The following is a 16257-nucleotide window of genomic DNA, read 5'->3' as shown; positions in this document are numbered from 1 at the left end:
TCACTGTTTATAACATTACCAAAGAAAAGCAGGCCCACCAAATGCAGCGATTTTAGACTAATCAGTTTGATGAGTCACACACTTAAGATACTTTTACGTATTATACAAAACCGAGTATTCCTTCTGTGCGAAACTAGAATGGGTAATAACCAATTTGGATTTAGAAATGGTCTAGGAACTAGAGAAGCACTATTTTGTATGCGCGTTCTATTACAAAAAAGTTGTGAATTCCGAAAGAAGGTTTATGTTTGTTTCATCGACTTCGAGAAGGCATTCGACAGAGTACTACATGATACACTTTTCGATTGCCTGCAGGCAGCAGGACTTGACCACTACGATATAAGACTGCTGAAATACTTATATTACAATCAAGTAGCCTCTATCCAAATTGGAGACAGTCGTACTGAAAAACTGCCGATAAAACGTGGAGTACGACAAGGTTGTGTTTTATCACCCACCCTTTTTAATCTGTACTCTGAAGAAATCTTTAGGGAGGCTTTGGATGACAGACAAGAGGGAGTAAGGCTAGGCGGAGAAGTAATCAACAATATTAGATACGCTGACGATACAGCCATTCTTGCTGAAAATTTACAAGATCTTCAGACACTACTAAATCTAGTCAGTGCAGCAAGCTATCGGAGAGGCCTTAAAATCAACATTTCAAAAACAAAGTGGATGGCAGTTGGAAAGATTAATATAGATCAAGGTCAGCTTTCTCTTGATGGAGAGGAGTTAGAACGGGTAAATCATTTCAAGTACCTTGGCAGCTGGTTAAATGTAAATTGTGACTCTGATGAAGAGATAATAACTAGGATCGAAATATCACGGAAGGCTTTTATGACCTGGAAACCAGTTTTATGTAATAGAAACCTGTCGATGAATATTCGAAAGAAGGTGCTGAAATGTTATGTGTGGTCTATCCTATTGTATATTGTTGTTGTGAGACATGGACGTTAAAAACCACAATGCTAAACAAAATAGAAGCATTCGAATTGTGGTGCTATCGACGAATCCTAAAGATATCGTGGGTTTCGCACACTTCCAATGAAGATGTTCTTCAAATGATGAATTCGGAACGTCTGCTCATAAGCATCATAAAGAGGAGAAAAACAGAATACTTCGGCCATATAATTAGAGGACCTAAATACCATCTGGTTCGCCTTATAATACAAGGAAAAGTGGAGGGAAAGAGATGGATTGGTCGAAAGAAACTTTCATGGCTGCGTAATATTAGACAATGGTGTGGCTGCACAGTAGAGGAATTATTTCGCGCAGCAGCCGATAGAGAGAGATTTCAGGAAATTGTAAACATGATGACGGCCAACGTCTGAATACAGACACGGCACCTACAGAAGAAGAAGGTGGTAGTCTCCATTTCTTAAGGTATTTGCTGAGGATGGATAGGTCAGGTCATTCGTGATACATTCGTGATATTACCGGTGACAGTCGTTGAAAAGGAAAGATCCTTTAGTTTTCTTTCTCGCATAAAAAATGCTATGAGATCTACAATGAAACAGGATCCCTTAATTGGCCTAGCAACTTTGTGTATTGAGGATGATTTGATAAAATCATTCGATTTTTCGAAAATTATAGACATCTTTGCCAATCAAAAAACTCGGAAAGCACCTATATTATAAATATTTTCACTATTATAAAAATCAAAACTTAATAAAATTTAAATTTGAAATGTTTATTATTATTTATTATTGATTATTTTATTTCTACAAACATTAAAAACAATTTTTTTCGCTCTTCACTTTTACTGGGGGCCCGCTCTTCACTCCTTGCCGGGGCCCGCTCATCACTCTCGGCGGCCCTGTTCATGCGCCTAGGGTTTTCAGACCCCAGTGTGCAGTTCCAGGGTTAAACATAATACAGTCGAACCCGCTTATTAGAATAGTCTTCGTGCCAAGTAAAAATATTCATATAACCGGAATATTCTAATAACCGATCAGTGGTGGCTAGCAGAAATAAATGTACCGAATATACGTCATAATAATACAACACACTTTGTACATGTACATACTGTATGTACATGCGTACACGGTACACAGTATGTATGTACATGTACATACATACATACGTTATGCAGTGGCGTAGCTGAAGATTGCGGGGCCCCCGCGACAATTTTTGTGGGCCCCTGTATTATAAACATAACGACAACAACTAATAACAATATAATTACTAAAATACGTGTAAATGACAATATTTGGCCTTTCTTTAATAAGTCTTCATTAGTTAGTGTTAATAGATTTTTTCTACGAGCGTGCAAAAATGTCTACTTTCGCGCATGCGTTTTAGTTTAGAAAGTTTTACTTTTCCGCACGCGTGTTACTTTTCCGCACGCGTTTTACTTTTCCGCACGCGTTTTACTTTTCCGCACCCGTGTTAATTTAGATATTTTAATATGGCCTAAAAGTAATTATAATACATGCAATAAACTAATATTTAGATATTGTTTACTAATTTATTTCAAATATATCTTATTGCGTTCATGTTTTAATGAAATTAACGCGATTATTTCATTCATAGGAGATTCTGACCAATAGAAAGCTACAGAAATCTGAATTAAATCGATAATTTTTGAGAATCTCCCGTCGTTAAGTATATTACGTCAGATGCCCTTCGTTGCTACGAAAAAATACATTCAGTGACATTAATGACAATTAATGTTTTAAAAATTATAAAAGTGATGACTTTCAATCGTCAAATATTTATAAAAACTGTGTGTTTAATGGTACTTACATATAAATTACAATAAAATTTTGGTTATTCATGAAATAATCGCAACAAATTGCACTCGACCTCTGAAATTAATATAGAATTTTTGCTCTCGTGACACTTTGACATAATTTCATTCGCCTTCGGCTCGTGAAATTAAAACTGTCAAAGTGTCACTCGGGAAAAATTCAATAATTTCAGAGCTCTTGTGCAATTACTACTGATTATTTCATTCATAGGACATTCTGACCAATAGAAAGCTACAGAAATCTGAATTAAATCGATAATTTTTGATAATCTCCCGTCGTTAAGTATATTACGCCAGATGCCCTTCGTTGCTACGAAAAAATACATTCAATGACATTAATGACAATTAATGTTTTAAAAATTATAAAAGTGATGACTTTCAATCGTCAAATATTTATAAAAACTGTGTGTTTAATGGTACTTACATAAATAAATTACAATAAAATTTTGGTTTTGAACAGTTTTACTCATGAAATAATCGCAACAAATTGCACTCGTTCTCTGAAATTAATATAGAATTTTTGCTCTCATGACACTTTGACATAATAAATTAAAACTGTCAAAGTGTCACTCGGGAAAAATTCAATAATTTCAGAGCTCTTGTGCAATTACTACTGATTATTTCATTCATAGGAGATTCTGACCAATAGAAAGCTACAGAAATCTGAATTAAATCGATAATTTTTGATAATCTCCCGTCGTTAAGTATATTACGTCAGATGCCCTTCGTTGCTACGAAAAAATACATTCAGTGACATTAATGACAATTAATGTTTTAAAAATTATAAAAGTGATGACTTTCAATCGTCAAATATTTATAAAAACTGTGTGTTTAATGGTACTTACATAAATAAATTACAATAAAATTTTGGTTTTGAACAGTTTTATTCATGAAATAATCGCAACAAATTGCACTCGACCTCTGAAATTAATATAGAATTTTGGCTCTCGTTACACTTTGGCATAATTTCACTCGCCTTCGGCTCGTGAAATTAAAACTGTCAAAGTGTCACTCGGGAAAAATTCAATAATTTCAGAGCTCTTGTGCAATTACTACTGAGAATTCGATGAAAAAAAATAATTTTGACATAATTTTGAATAACAGTGGTTTTGAATCGTCGTCATGGAAACCAAGATCGTCGTCATGCTAACCAATTATGCTGAAAGTTTGGTTTTGACAACCTTGTCAAAGAATTAATTTGTGTATGCATTTTCATATTAATTAAATGAATTGATTAAGATTTGTTCATTTTTTAAAGACTCGTAGAAAAAATATTGTTCCTAACGCTTGCAGAAAGTCTCTTTTCCGCACTCGACTGCTTGCCGAACTCTCGCTTCGCGTCGTTCGGCAAACTGCAGTCGCGTGCGGAAAAGTATGACTTTCTGCACTTGTTAGGAAAATAACTATTTTCTACAACCACTATTCAAAGTGCACTTTTCTGCACGGTTTTATGTTAGCAAACTTGATATTTTCTCACAGTATAAGATATTTGACATTAGTGTGCAGAAAAGTGACGTTTCTGTGCCGCAAAGTGACGTTTCTGTGCCGCAAAGTTCTTTTCTGCACAGTTGACTACCTCATTCTGAGTAACGTTATATTCTGTTTACATCCGTGGACTACCGCATTCTGAGTAACGTTATATTCTGTTTACATCCGTGGTTAAACTTTAGACAAATATATAACCTATAAGATAATTATTATATTTAACTATAGCATAGAAACTAAATTATGGATGTTACAACTGTTTTATTTTACAATTTTATTCTTATTAAACATTTTATAATTATCAAATAACCAATAAGGATTTAGCAACCTGTGCAAGAGAGTTTTGTGTAAATCCGTGACTGCATAAATATAATGTCAATAATGTGTAATAATTGTTTAAATTTAAACAAATTAAGGCAGTGCATTAATTTTTTAACTGATTTCTGTGCAATTTATTTAGGTATAAGGAATTTAAATTGATTAGTAGGTATTAATTAAATACAGTTTAAAATTTATCACATAGGTACCTATTATAATTAATCGTCGTTTGGAAATTGTGATTTTTATTTTTAGGAAAAACTGTGCTTGTAGAAAAAGTATAGTGTGAAACACGTGCAGAAAGGTAATTTCTCACTCGTTTGAATTGGCGCACTCGCTTGCGCTCGTACCGCAACTTTTCAAACTCGTGAGAAATTAGTACCTTCCTGCACTTGTTGCACAATATACTATATACATTTTATCCGTTTATTTTTGAATTCCGGTATAATACCCCCCCACTATTCTGCTATTCCTGCTGCGTTTGCTAAAGTTTCGTAAAACGAATTTCTCATTTCTAGAAGATTATCAAGAGTTTTTTCAAAAAGTTGTAGGGCGACCGTTAACTCTGCCGTTTCAGATTGCAAAGGTGTAGATGTTAGATTAATAAAGTTAAGTACCTATTATTTTAGATTAAATAGTAATGTTAAGGTGATACAGTAGCGATCAACAGGTAGCAACAAATGTGGTCCAAGAATTCGGAAGTTCTGCGAACTTTCAAAAGTGAGGCAACAGTGCGTCGGTAATTCGACACTGACAGTGACGTTTATACTATCAAAAACAATAATTTTTATACACATAGGCGCGAAATGTTGCCAAGTCAGTGGCGTTCGATTTCTTGTTATAAAAAAATCGATTTTTAGTAGTTCCAAGATTACACAAAATCTAGGCATGGGATAAAAAAGTTTATTTGAAGAAAGTGTATTTTTTGTCTTTCTTAATGGCGGTACAGGCTCCTTTTTTCAATATTTTATTTAGTTATAGAGTCATTTCCACATACTAACATATTTCTGAAATTGGCCTCTGTACCGCCATTCTTTATTATATTACGAATATGTGTGCCAAATATCTCGACAAAATATTCAAAATTGGAGCCGCAATCTTGGAACGCGTTTCTTGCTACCTGTTGATCGCTACTGTTTCCTTATAACGACAAATTCAAAATTATTCATATGCTCTAATAATGCATTAACTTATAATTTTTCATCGTTTTTTAGATAGCAATGAAATTTTCGTTAAAGATTTTATTACTTGTCGGAAAGCTCGACGCAAAGCCATAACATCATCATGTCTGCATGACCACCGGGTTTCACATAACCTTTTAAGTGTTGGCAAACGCGATGGATCCAGTCATAATAGTACATAGTAACTATCATTTAATACTTGCACTAAAAAAACATACTCTTTTATTTATATCCTAAAAAAACCAACTCCTGTACACCAGCAACGGCATCATTCAACACTAGGTTCAGGTTGTGTACGGAAAAGTGCTTTGATTGTATAAATTTTAAAATTTCATTTACAAGACCTTCTGCACTTTGGTCTAACATGCAAATAAATCCCAAAAAACTTTCAACAACTTTTGCTTCAGAAGATAAATTATTTTCATCGCAAGTTACGTACGAGAAAATAAAATTAAGCTGATCGTGTTTCGAAATATCTTGCGTGGTATCAAGAATTATTGAATAAAAACAATTTTTTTTAAATTGATCAATTCGTTTTCAGTTTCTTGAGCCAGCAAATTTATAACTTCGTTTTGTAATGTGTTTTTTTAGTTATTGTTTTTATCGATTAATTTAGCTAAAGCAGGATCATATTTAACTAGTAAAAGAACCACCGACAAAAATTAGCTTTTTGTGATTCACTTTCATCTAAACTACCAACATGTCCACGAAAGTACGAAATGCTAAATTGCACCCGAAAACAGTAAGAGTTACGTCAATTACCCGCTTCATTATTTCCTTCCAAATTCCCTATTTTGATGCTTATTTGGGAAATATGTTTTGGTCCCCAATTTAAACATAGAAGTATTAAGCTTGAAGGCTTTAAGGGTTGCGGGCCCTGCGGGCCTGTCAGCTACGCCACTGACGTTATGTACATATATTATTATGTATATGGTTTTATTTCTTTTTATGTCAATAATACAGTACCTAGTGTAACTATTACTTATTTTATTAAAACACCAAACTACATTATCTGTGCATGCATAACTACACAAATAAGTATTAAATGTATGCAATATGTAGATATACTTATATATATTTTCTTATTAACCTACATACAACAGACTTACTTTTTTTCTGGAAAAATAATCGGTAATATGAGACTATTTGCTTTGTTACATAAGATATTAGTCACTTGTTGCTCTAAAATATAATAAATAAAAATTGACATTGGTTTTACCCTCCAGAAAATTTCAGCGGATATTATATTACAAGCGGTTATTTATGACTTCCAATTGTTAAAAATCTAAACAGACAACGACGTGGGTGGTGGGTGAGCAATAAGAATATTTACACAATTGAAAAAGTAGGTACCTACTTTACGATCGGTAAATGTTTGGCGGAAGGTAGAATTGGTACCCATAATAAAGTAAGAAATAAAATTTATTTTCGACAGGTCCTATAAACCAAAAAACATATAAATTTGTGGGAAATTGTACGTAAAAAGTTTTTGGTAATAACTTAGAATTATTAGATAAAGCGGTATTCTTTTACTAAAACGTATTACTATAAACGGTTAAATTTATTAAGGAGTAAATGGAAATGTTCCGGGATCTCAAAATTATATTCCTTAAACCGGGATATTCCTATAAGCGGTACTCTAATAAGCGGGTTCGACTGTATATGTAATAATTATAATATTGAAATTGTAGGTAATTAAGATAATTAAAATTAATATATGTTACAGTTATCTAAATCTTTTGAAATTCGTTTGTTTTATTTTAGGCACAAAATGGAATAAAAGAAGAAAAATTTTAACGCCGGCGTTCCATTTTAATATACTTCAGGAATTCGTTGGGATGTTAAACAAAGAAACACAAATATTGGTTGATAATTTGATGAAATTATCTGATGCTCCTCACATAGATGTAACTAAATCTATCACTGAATTTACTTTATACTCAATTGGAGGTACCTAATTTAACAATTATTACAATGTGTGTTTAAAAATTCAAATTCAATTATTTGCAAAAATCTACTGAATTCGTATAGAAAGACTAGTGTATATGAAAAAACTTGGAAAGCTTAGATTAGACTTAGATTTGTTGAATATGACGAATTCGAGATTCCTTATAATTTTCAAACGTATACACTTTTTGTCTCCTTTATAATCAAATTCTTCAACAAATCTCTTATGAATTTTGATTACAGTGAGCTCTTGTTTTTCAATTATATAAAAATTAATAATTAACCGACGTAACAGACCTTATTCAACTGTTTGGAATTTTATTTTTCAAGATTTTGTCCGCTTCTTATAGAGCTTTTCAACGCTTTTCATTTGTGTCGGGCACTTGTCATATGTCGTATATGTATAATATAATATTATACGACATATATGATAAGTTCCCGAAACAAATGAGAAGCACTGAAAAGCCCTATTCGGAGTGACAAAACCAGATATAGAGATATCGTCGGCCTCATATGAAAAGTGCCTAGGTCCAAATTAACAAATTTTACCGGAGACGAAAAAAACTGATTTCAAGAATGATTTTGACTTAAAACTTTATCTTATTTGACACAGTTACTTAGAATAGTGTTCGTCAGCCTTCTCATAAAGATAAGTCTATTTTTAAAATATTATTACTTTAAAAATGGAGTTAAGCAACTTGCATTTTTGAAATAAGGAAAAATTTTGGAGTTAGGCACATTTAATAACGAATCTCATGAAGAAATATGCGTAACTCCATAAAAAGTCGCTAAAAATAAACAGTGAAAAATGCTTAAGTCCCACAAGAAAAACAAATGTGGGGTTTTAAGGATAATAATGCTACTTAAATGTAGTTAACACAAAAACTATAATAATATGATCAAATTGAACTTACCTTCAATAAGTTTACACTATTTCCATGAAAATATATTAGCTTATAATACCTTTTTTGAAGATATAACATAGCAACGCAGCAAAAGTATATCTAACCTCAATGACAATGATGGACTTCGGCAAGTTTCATGTGATTCACCCAACGGCGTGGAGTTGGGTAGAATTCTTTTTTGTGGTTCTAGCGACATCTATTGACTTTTTTTAACTTTTTTGTCTTGCTGCGTACCATAAATATTAATCAGATGGCGCAAAAATCTCATTTTTGCTTATTTTGGGACTTAGGCACTTTTCATATGAGGCCGACGATATATATTTCAAACCAAACTCTTCTTTCAGTGCGTCATTAATTTTCACGTCATATAGGGTTTTAAGAATGTCACAAATCATTGCATGATATTTTACTTAAATCGGACACTTGCCAGAATATTTATATTTATAAAGATAAAGTTTTTCAATACTAAAGGCGGAGATACATATCCGCGCCGCGAACTCCGCGCCGTGTGAGCGCCGCGCGTTCGTGGCGCGGTTAATGTTCGTTAACATTTTTCATTTTGACGAACCTTCCGCGATCCAGAGGAAACTTACGAACATTTAGTAATTGTAGATAATTAGTACTACATGTGGGTGCCTACATAGGGCTTTTCATTCACAGTAATTTGTTTCGAGCTTCTGTCATATGTCGTATAATCCGTGTATATTAATATTATACACGGATTATACGATATTTGACAGAGGCTCGAAACAAATGACAATAGATGAAAAGCCCTATTGGATCCGTTTTTCTCCGATCAGATCAGATCCGATATCGGCCGAAGTCGGGAGTAGCTTCTCCTATTCTCATCGAGAAGTGTTTAGTTTCATTCCGATTGGTTTGAAGTTGAGTTGCAAGTTGGTTGCAAGTTGATTTCAAGTTGATTGCAAGTTGGTTGCAAGTTGGTTGCAAGTTGGGGGTTGCAAGCGAACATGTTTAAATATATTCAATGTCATCATCTCATTTTCATTTTCCACGTAAACATCAATAAGATTGATATTTCCTTCCGACCACTCCGTTACTAACAAATATTTAACTCAGACGCCCCAAAACCAACAAACCACTCGCAAATCCGTCCAAATACGTATTGCGAACCATCAAAGCATTTGTTGAAAAGCCGACAGAAGTTAGATCGTGGTGCGTCATGTGCGAGCCGTTTGTGTGCCACTTGAAAACACGTACTAACCTAACAAATATTCTGCGCGCGAGCGGCTCGCACACCGAGCAGAGCGCATATGTATACCCGCCTTAATAGCAACATTAATACCTAATATTGAAAAATATTAAAAATATTACTAAAAGATTTTTAAATTGAAAACTTATTGGTACATTTCTCTGGTGACACCTCCAAGGCTTCTACAATTTGCAAGCCAAATGGATGCTGCAGTGAAGACAAAAGGGAAGGAATTCTACACTATGCAATTCACAACCCCCGTCTGCAGCTTGGTAAAGTTCCAACGGAAAATGCAGTTAGTTACTCCATGGAGTAATACTACTATAAAATAAAAATGTATACCATTTTTATTCAGTTGCAATGCGAAGCCAAAAATGTCTTAATTTTTACTTAGATTAGAGAGCGCAACCAGCACTCTTATCAACGATTTCACCTCTTGTTAGAGGCTCTTCAGAGAATGCATAGGTTGCTTTCTCTAATCCAGTAAATTTTTCGACATATATTAGTCCCACACTGCAACTGACGTGAATGGATTAGGTTACTAGCGTCCTCTGGCAATTGAAAGATAACGTTTTTCAATCCTAATAGCAACATTAATAATATTGAAAAATATTAAAAATATTACTAAAAGATTTTTAAATTGAAAACTTATTGGTACAATTCCCTGGTCCAAGGCTTCTACAATTTGCAAGCCAAATGGATGCTGCAGTGAAGACAAAAGGAAGAAATTCTACACTAGGCAATTCACAACCCCTGTCTGCAGCTTGGTAAAGTTCCAACGGAAAATGCGACGAGTTACTCCACGGAGTAATACTACTATAAAATAAAAATGTATACCATTTTTATTCAGTTGTAATGCGAAGCCAAAAATGTCTTAATTTTTACTTAGATTAGAGAGCGCAACCAGCACTCTTATCGACGATTTCACCTCTTGTTAGAGGCTCTTCAGAGAATGCATAGATTGCTTTCTCTAATCCAGTAAATTTTTCGACTTATATTAGTCCCACGTTGCAACTGACGTGAATGGATTAGGTGACTAGCGTCATCTGGCAATTGAAAGATAACGTTTTTCAATCCTAATAGCAACATTAATATTATTGAAAAATATTAAAAATATTACTAAAAGATTTTTAAATTGAAAACTTATTGGTACATTTCCCTGGTGACACCTCCGAGACTTCTACAATTTGCAAGCCAGATGGATGCTGCAGTGAAGACAAAAGGAAGGAATTCTACACTATGCAATTCACAACCCCCGTCTGCAGCTTGGTAAAGTTCCAACGGAAAATGCACCTACACTAGGTTCGCTTTCAAGATGCAGTAGAAATAAACAAACCAAGACACATTAAATGCTACTATGAGCACTCCCGAATCATAATTTACAATGTATAAACTTTGGAAATTATGATTTGGGATTTACAATGTATATACATTGTAAATTATGATTCGGGAGTGCTCCTAGTGGCATTTAACGTGTCCTGGTTTGTTTATTTCTACTGCATCTTGAAAGCGAACCTAGTGTAGTTACTCCACGGAGTAATACTACTACAAAATAAAAATGTATACCATTTTTATTCAGTTGCAATGCGAAGCCAAAAATGTCTTAATTTTTACTTAAATTAGAGAGCGCAACCAGCACTCTTATCGACGATTTCACCTCTTGTTAGAGGCTCTTCAGAGAATGCATAGGTTGCTTTCTCTAATCCAGTAAATTTTTCGACATATATTAGTCCCACACTGCAACTGACGTGAATGGATTAGGTGACTAGCGTCCTCTGGCAATTGAAAGATAACGTTTTTCAATCCTAATAGCAACATTAATAATATTGAAAAATATTAAAAATATTACTAAAAGATTTTTAAATTGAAAACTTATTGGTGCATTTCCCTGGTGACACCTCCAAGGCTTCTACAATTTGCAAGCCAAATGGAAGCTGCAGTGAAGACAAAAGGGAAGGAATTCTACACTATGCAATTCACAACCCCCGTCTGCAGCTTGGTAAAGTTCCAACGGAAAATGCACCTAGTTACTCCACGGAGTAATACTACTATAAAATAAAAATGTATACCATTTTTATTCAGTTGCAATGCGAAGCCAAAAATGTCTTAATTTTTACTTAGATTAGAGAAAATTGTCTTCAATGCAGCATCCATTTGGCTTGAAATTGTAGAAGCCTTGGAGGTGTCACCAGGGAAATGTACCAATAAGTTTTCAATTTAAAAATCTTTTAGTAATATTTTTAATATTTTTCAATATGTATTATTAATGTTGCTATAAGGATTGAAAAACTTTATCTTTCAATTGCCAGATGACGCTAGTCACCTAATCCATTCACTTCAGTTGCAGTGTGGGACTAATATAATATATGTCGAAAAATGTACTGGATTAGAGAAAGCAACCTATGCATTCTCTGAACAGCCTCTAACAAGATGTGGAATCGTCGATAAGAGTGCCGGTTGCGCTCTCTAATCTAAGTTAAAATTAAGACATTTTTGGCTTCGCATTGCAACTGAATAAAAATGGTAACATAACATTTTTATTTTATTTATATTTATATTTAAGTAAGCAAGCCAATAAAAAGAGAAAGAAGAAGATATTTATATTTATATAAATATAAATATTTAGGTATATACCTATTTGCCTAAATATTAATTTAAAATGTTGTAATGAAAAAATAAATAAAAAATTTTCACTATAAAATGTCGGAATATACTAACCTAGAATGATTTGTAATTTTACCCTTTGACATTTTGAAAGTATGTAACTACCCGTCAACTAATACCTACATAATTTTTTGAGGTCTATGTACCTATAATCTATAATAATCACGGACGTACGTTTCTTCTGTCACTTGCAACTTGCGTTAGACAGAATGGACCATGATAGTCGTGACGTCAAATCTATGTTGGCTACTCTGGAAAGGTTTCCAAACAAAGCAAAAATCTGTCAAAAATTCACTCGTGGTGTTTGTTTTCGTTTTTAAAATTGGAATATATTGCTTGTAGGATGTTTAATTTTTACAAAAAGGTAATGTGTTGAGTACCCGTGATTGTAATCAATGCTTATAGTATACTTCCCAACATATTTCCAAATAGGACTGGTTAAGAACCTGAAGAAACGAAGTAAGTACTATGTAGTGTGTAAATCCTTGATTTTCTGTAAGGACGTTTATGAAATTAAAAGCAATATGATTGATATGATTAACAATTATTGTGTCTTTAGAAAAAAATTTGCAGATGATTGTTAAAACAAAATAAAATTAAAAATGATTACACAAATCAGGTGTATAATCAATTGACATACATCAAACTTTTGCTTTGTTTGGAAACCTTTTTGACGTTTTGACGCCACACTATCACGGTCCATTCGACAAACTATGACGCACTGAAAGATGGGTTTGGTATGAACTATACTTCCTTCTGAATTTCGCCGCATTCCTTTGCAAAATTTTTGATGCTAGGTACATACACGAACTACTGAAAATGCAACCCACAAATCTTGGGTTATTTACTATTCTTTTTATTGGAATATTTATCAATATTACTTGTTATATTAGCCACACTTTCTGGGATTTTTTAAAGAGTGTATTATTTACGAGCTTGAGCATTCAAAATTTTTGGCTGAACTTTATATAGACGAGGGCATTTAACAAAATAAATCGATTTTTAGATACAGCACCTAGAAACTTGCAGTTTTTTGCATTATGTTCAGGATGATGTCAGGAAAAAAGTCTACTATTCAAAAATGGGTGGAGATGCATAATTGCACTTAAAAGTGCATAAAATGCATCCAAAAGTGCATAAACATGTTAAAATCAGTATACTAAGGAACAAATTTTGTTATTCGGGGGGTTTTTGAGGTCACTGAATACGAATACGCCATCAGAACCGACCCACGGATCACCTGGTGTCCAAGGTCACTTCCAGGGAAGTCATCATCTGGAGTTTCGAGGGTTTTCGGCATTAAATTAATGCAAACGGATTACTCATGGGTTTTTGGGGTCGCTAAATACGAATATGCCATCAGAATTGACCTCCGGAGTATCTGGTGCCCAGTGTTACTACTAAGGCACGTCATTTTCTGGAGTTTCGAGGGGCTTCGGCATTAAATTGAAGCAAACAGATTACTCGGGGGTTTTGAGGTCGCTAAATACGAATACGCAATCAGAACCAACCTCCAGAGCAGCTGGTGCCCAGGATCACTGCAAAGGACGTCATCTTCTGGAGTTTCGAAGGTTTTCGCTACTACATTGATGCAAACGGATTACTCCTAGGTTTTTTGGGGTTGCTGAAAGCGAATACGCCATCAGATCCAACTCATGGAGCACCTGGCGCCTAAGGTAGGTCATCTTCTGGAATGTCAAAAGTTTTCGGTACTAAATTGATGCAAACGGATTACTCTTGTGTTTTTGGGGTTGTTAAACACGAATATGACTTAGATGAAAGACTCTGGAGTATCTAGTGACCACGATGAATAACACTATCAAAATCCTCCTCCTCCTCAGTCGTTTCCTCATTGCTGAGTGTCGTGATTCCCTATAATACGAGCAACTATCTCTTTCCATCGGCTTCTGTCCTGAGCTTCCCTCATGGATTCAGAGAATGTTTTTCCACTGGCTTTCTGTACTTGATCTGTCCATCGAGTAGGTGAGCGACCTCTACTTCTGCGCCATTCAACGTTTCCCGAAATTATAAGTCTCTCAATATTATCATCACTTCTTCTTGCAATATGACTATCAAAATAGAATATAGTTAATCGATCTTGTAATAAATGAAGGAAAAACATTGTCAGATATAAATTGAGTTTATATTTATAAATAATTAAAAGAATTTAATAGCACAACATAGTTATTTTAATAAAAAGTCTACAAACAGCAAAAAAAATTCACCAATTTGAACGCTTTCTTTGAACAGCAACTCAGAAATCCTCCGAGTACTCGGTGTGTACCAATTTAGTGTCGGAATGCCTCGAAATTCTAAAACATGACGTGCATAGCAGTCACTCTGGCCACTAAGAACTCAGGGGTCGATTCTGATTTCATATTCGTGTTCAGCAATCTCAGACACCCATGAGTAGGTAATCCGTTTGCATCAATTTAGTACCGAAAACTCTCAAACCTCCAGAAGATGATGTTGCAGTGTTTGTTCTGATATCGTATTCCCGTATTTGTGTTCAGCAACCCCAAAAAGCCGTGGGTAACCCGTTTGCATCAATTTAATGCCGAAAACTCTCGAAACTTGACCAACCTTAGGCACCAGGTGCTCCATGGTTCGGATCTGAAGGCGTATTAGATAGTGAAGAAGAAGAAGTAATTGTAACTAAAATAATATTTTTTTATTTTTATGGCAAATTTTAAGTTATTCTAAGAATCGAAATTATTTTACAGAAACTTCTCTAGGCGTTTCTCTTCGAGAAGATCCTAACTGCAAACGATACAAACAAGCTGTTTACGATTTCGGAGAGTATTTTGCTTACAGACTTGTTCGCCCTTGGTTGTACATTCCATTAATATATAGATTAAGCTCAGTATATAAGAAGACTAAAAACACAATAAATATTCTACATGACTTTTCCACAAACGTTATCAATGAACGTAAGAAAACTTTCGTTCCCAATGATAATTTAAGTTATTCCGATAGGAAAAGGTTGGCCCTCTTAGACTTGATGTTAAGAGCCAAACATGATGGAGCTGATATTGACGACGAAGGAATTAGAGAAGAGTTAGATACATTTATTTTTGAGGTAGGTGTAAGGTCATCTTTTTTCAAAAATACGCTAGCAGCGTATTGAGGCGGCCGTCAATGTGAGTGCGAAAGAGATGCACCATTCCGGCAGTCCAATAGTGCATCTTACTCGCACTCACATTGACGGCCGTCTCAATACGCTGTTAGCGCTCATTGTTAATAATTAGAGATAACAGCATAGAAATAAATTAATGACACAAATTTCTTCAGGATCATGTAGGGAAGCATTAAACTTTGATTTAGTCACTTTCTGACTTTCATAATAATAATTTTCAACCGAGTTATTAAGCCTTGAAAATGGACATTATCGCGGTTTTCAAATTTTAAATCGCGTATAACTCGACAACAATTAATTTTAGAGAAAAATGACAATAGACCTTTTTGAAGTTATATTTCTTTAGGCGCGATTTCATTGAGGGTGAAATTTTATTAATCTGCGCGCATGCGCACACAGGCAGTAGGTGTGGTAGTTAGTTACTAAATGTTTTAATTTATGTATGCATCAGTCCAGAAAAGGTGTGGAAAGAATATATTAGTGTTTTTAAATATATTTTTCTACAAACGTGTTAAAAATGCAATTTATAGCACTCCATAGGAGCGTTAAAAATGCTACTTTAAAGCATCAGTGCTTTAAAAATTTTAAGGCACTGTAGTTAAAAGTGAATTGTCAAATTGTGAAACGTCAAAATATTTATATTTCATTTATTAACATTA

At 34.1% G+C, this 16257-nt stretch overlaps 1 protein-coding gene across 1 annotated transcript in view; it reads left to right on the top strand.

The window, feature by feature from the left end:
* The window catches only part of LOC126882077 (cytochrome P450 4C1-like), a 67928-nt gene that overhangs the window by 34078 nt on the left and 17593 nt on the right, over positions 1–16257 (top strand). The window contains exons 5-6 of the mRNA XM_050646906.1: positions 7498–7683; positions 15186–15541. Coding sequence (XP_050502863.1) covers positions 7498–7683; positions 15186–15541 — 542 coding nt within the window. The remainder of the gene's footprint in view (positions 1–7497; positions 7684–15185; positions 15542–16257) is intronic.

Source organism: Diabrotica virgifera, chromosome 3 (assembly GCF_917563875.1).
Source record: "Diabrotica virgifera virgifera chromosome 3, PGI_DIABVI_V3a".
Lineage (NCBI taxonomy): Eukaryota > Metazoa > Arthropoda > Insecta > Coleoptera > Chrysomelidae > Diabrotica > Diabrotica virgifera.
The sequence above is the reverse complement of the archived record's forward strand: the minus strand, read 5'-3'. Positions and strand labels throughout refer to the sequence as shown.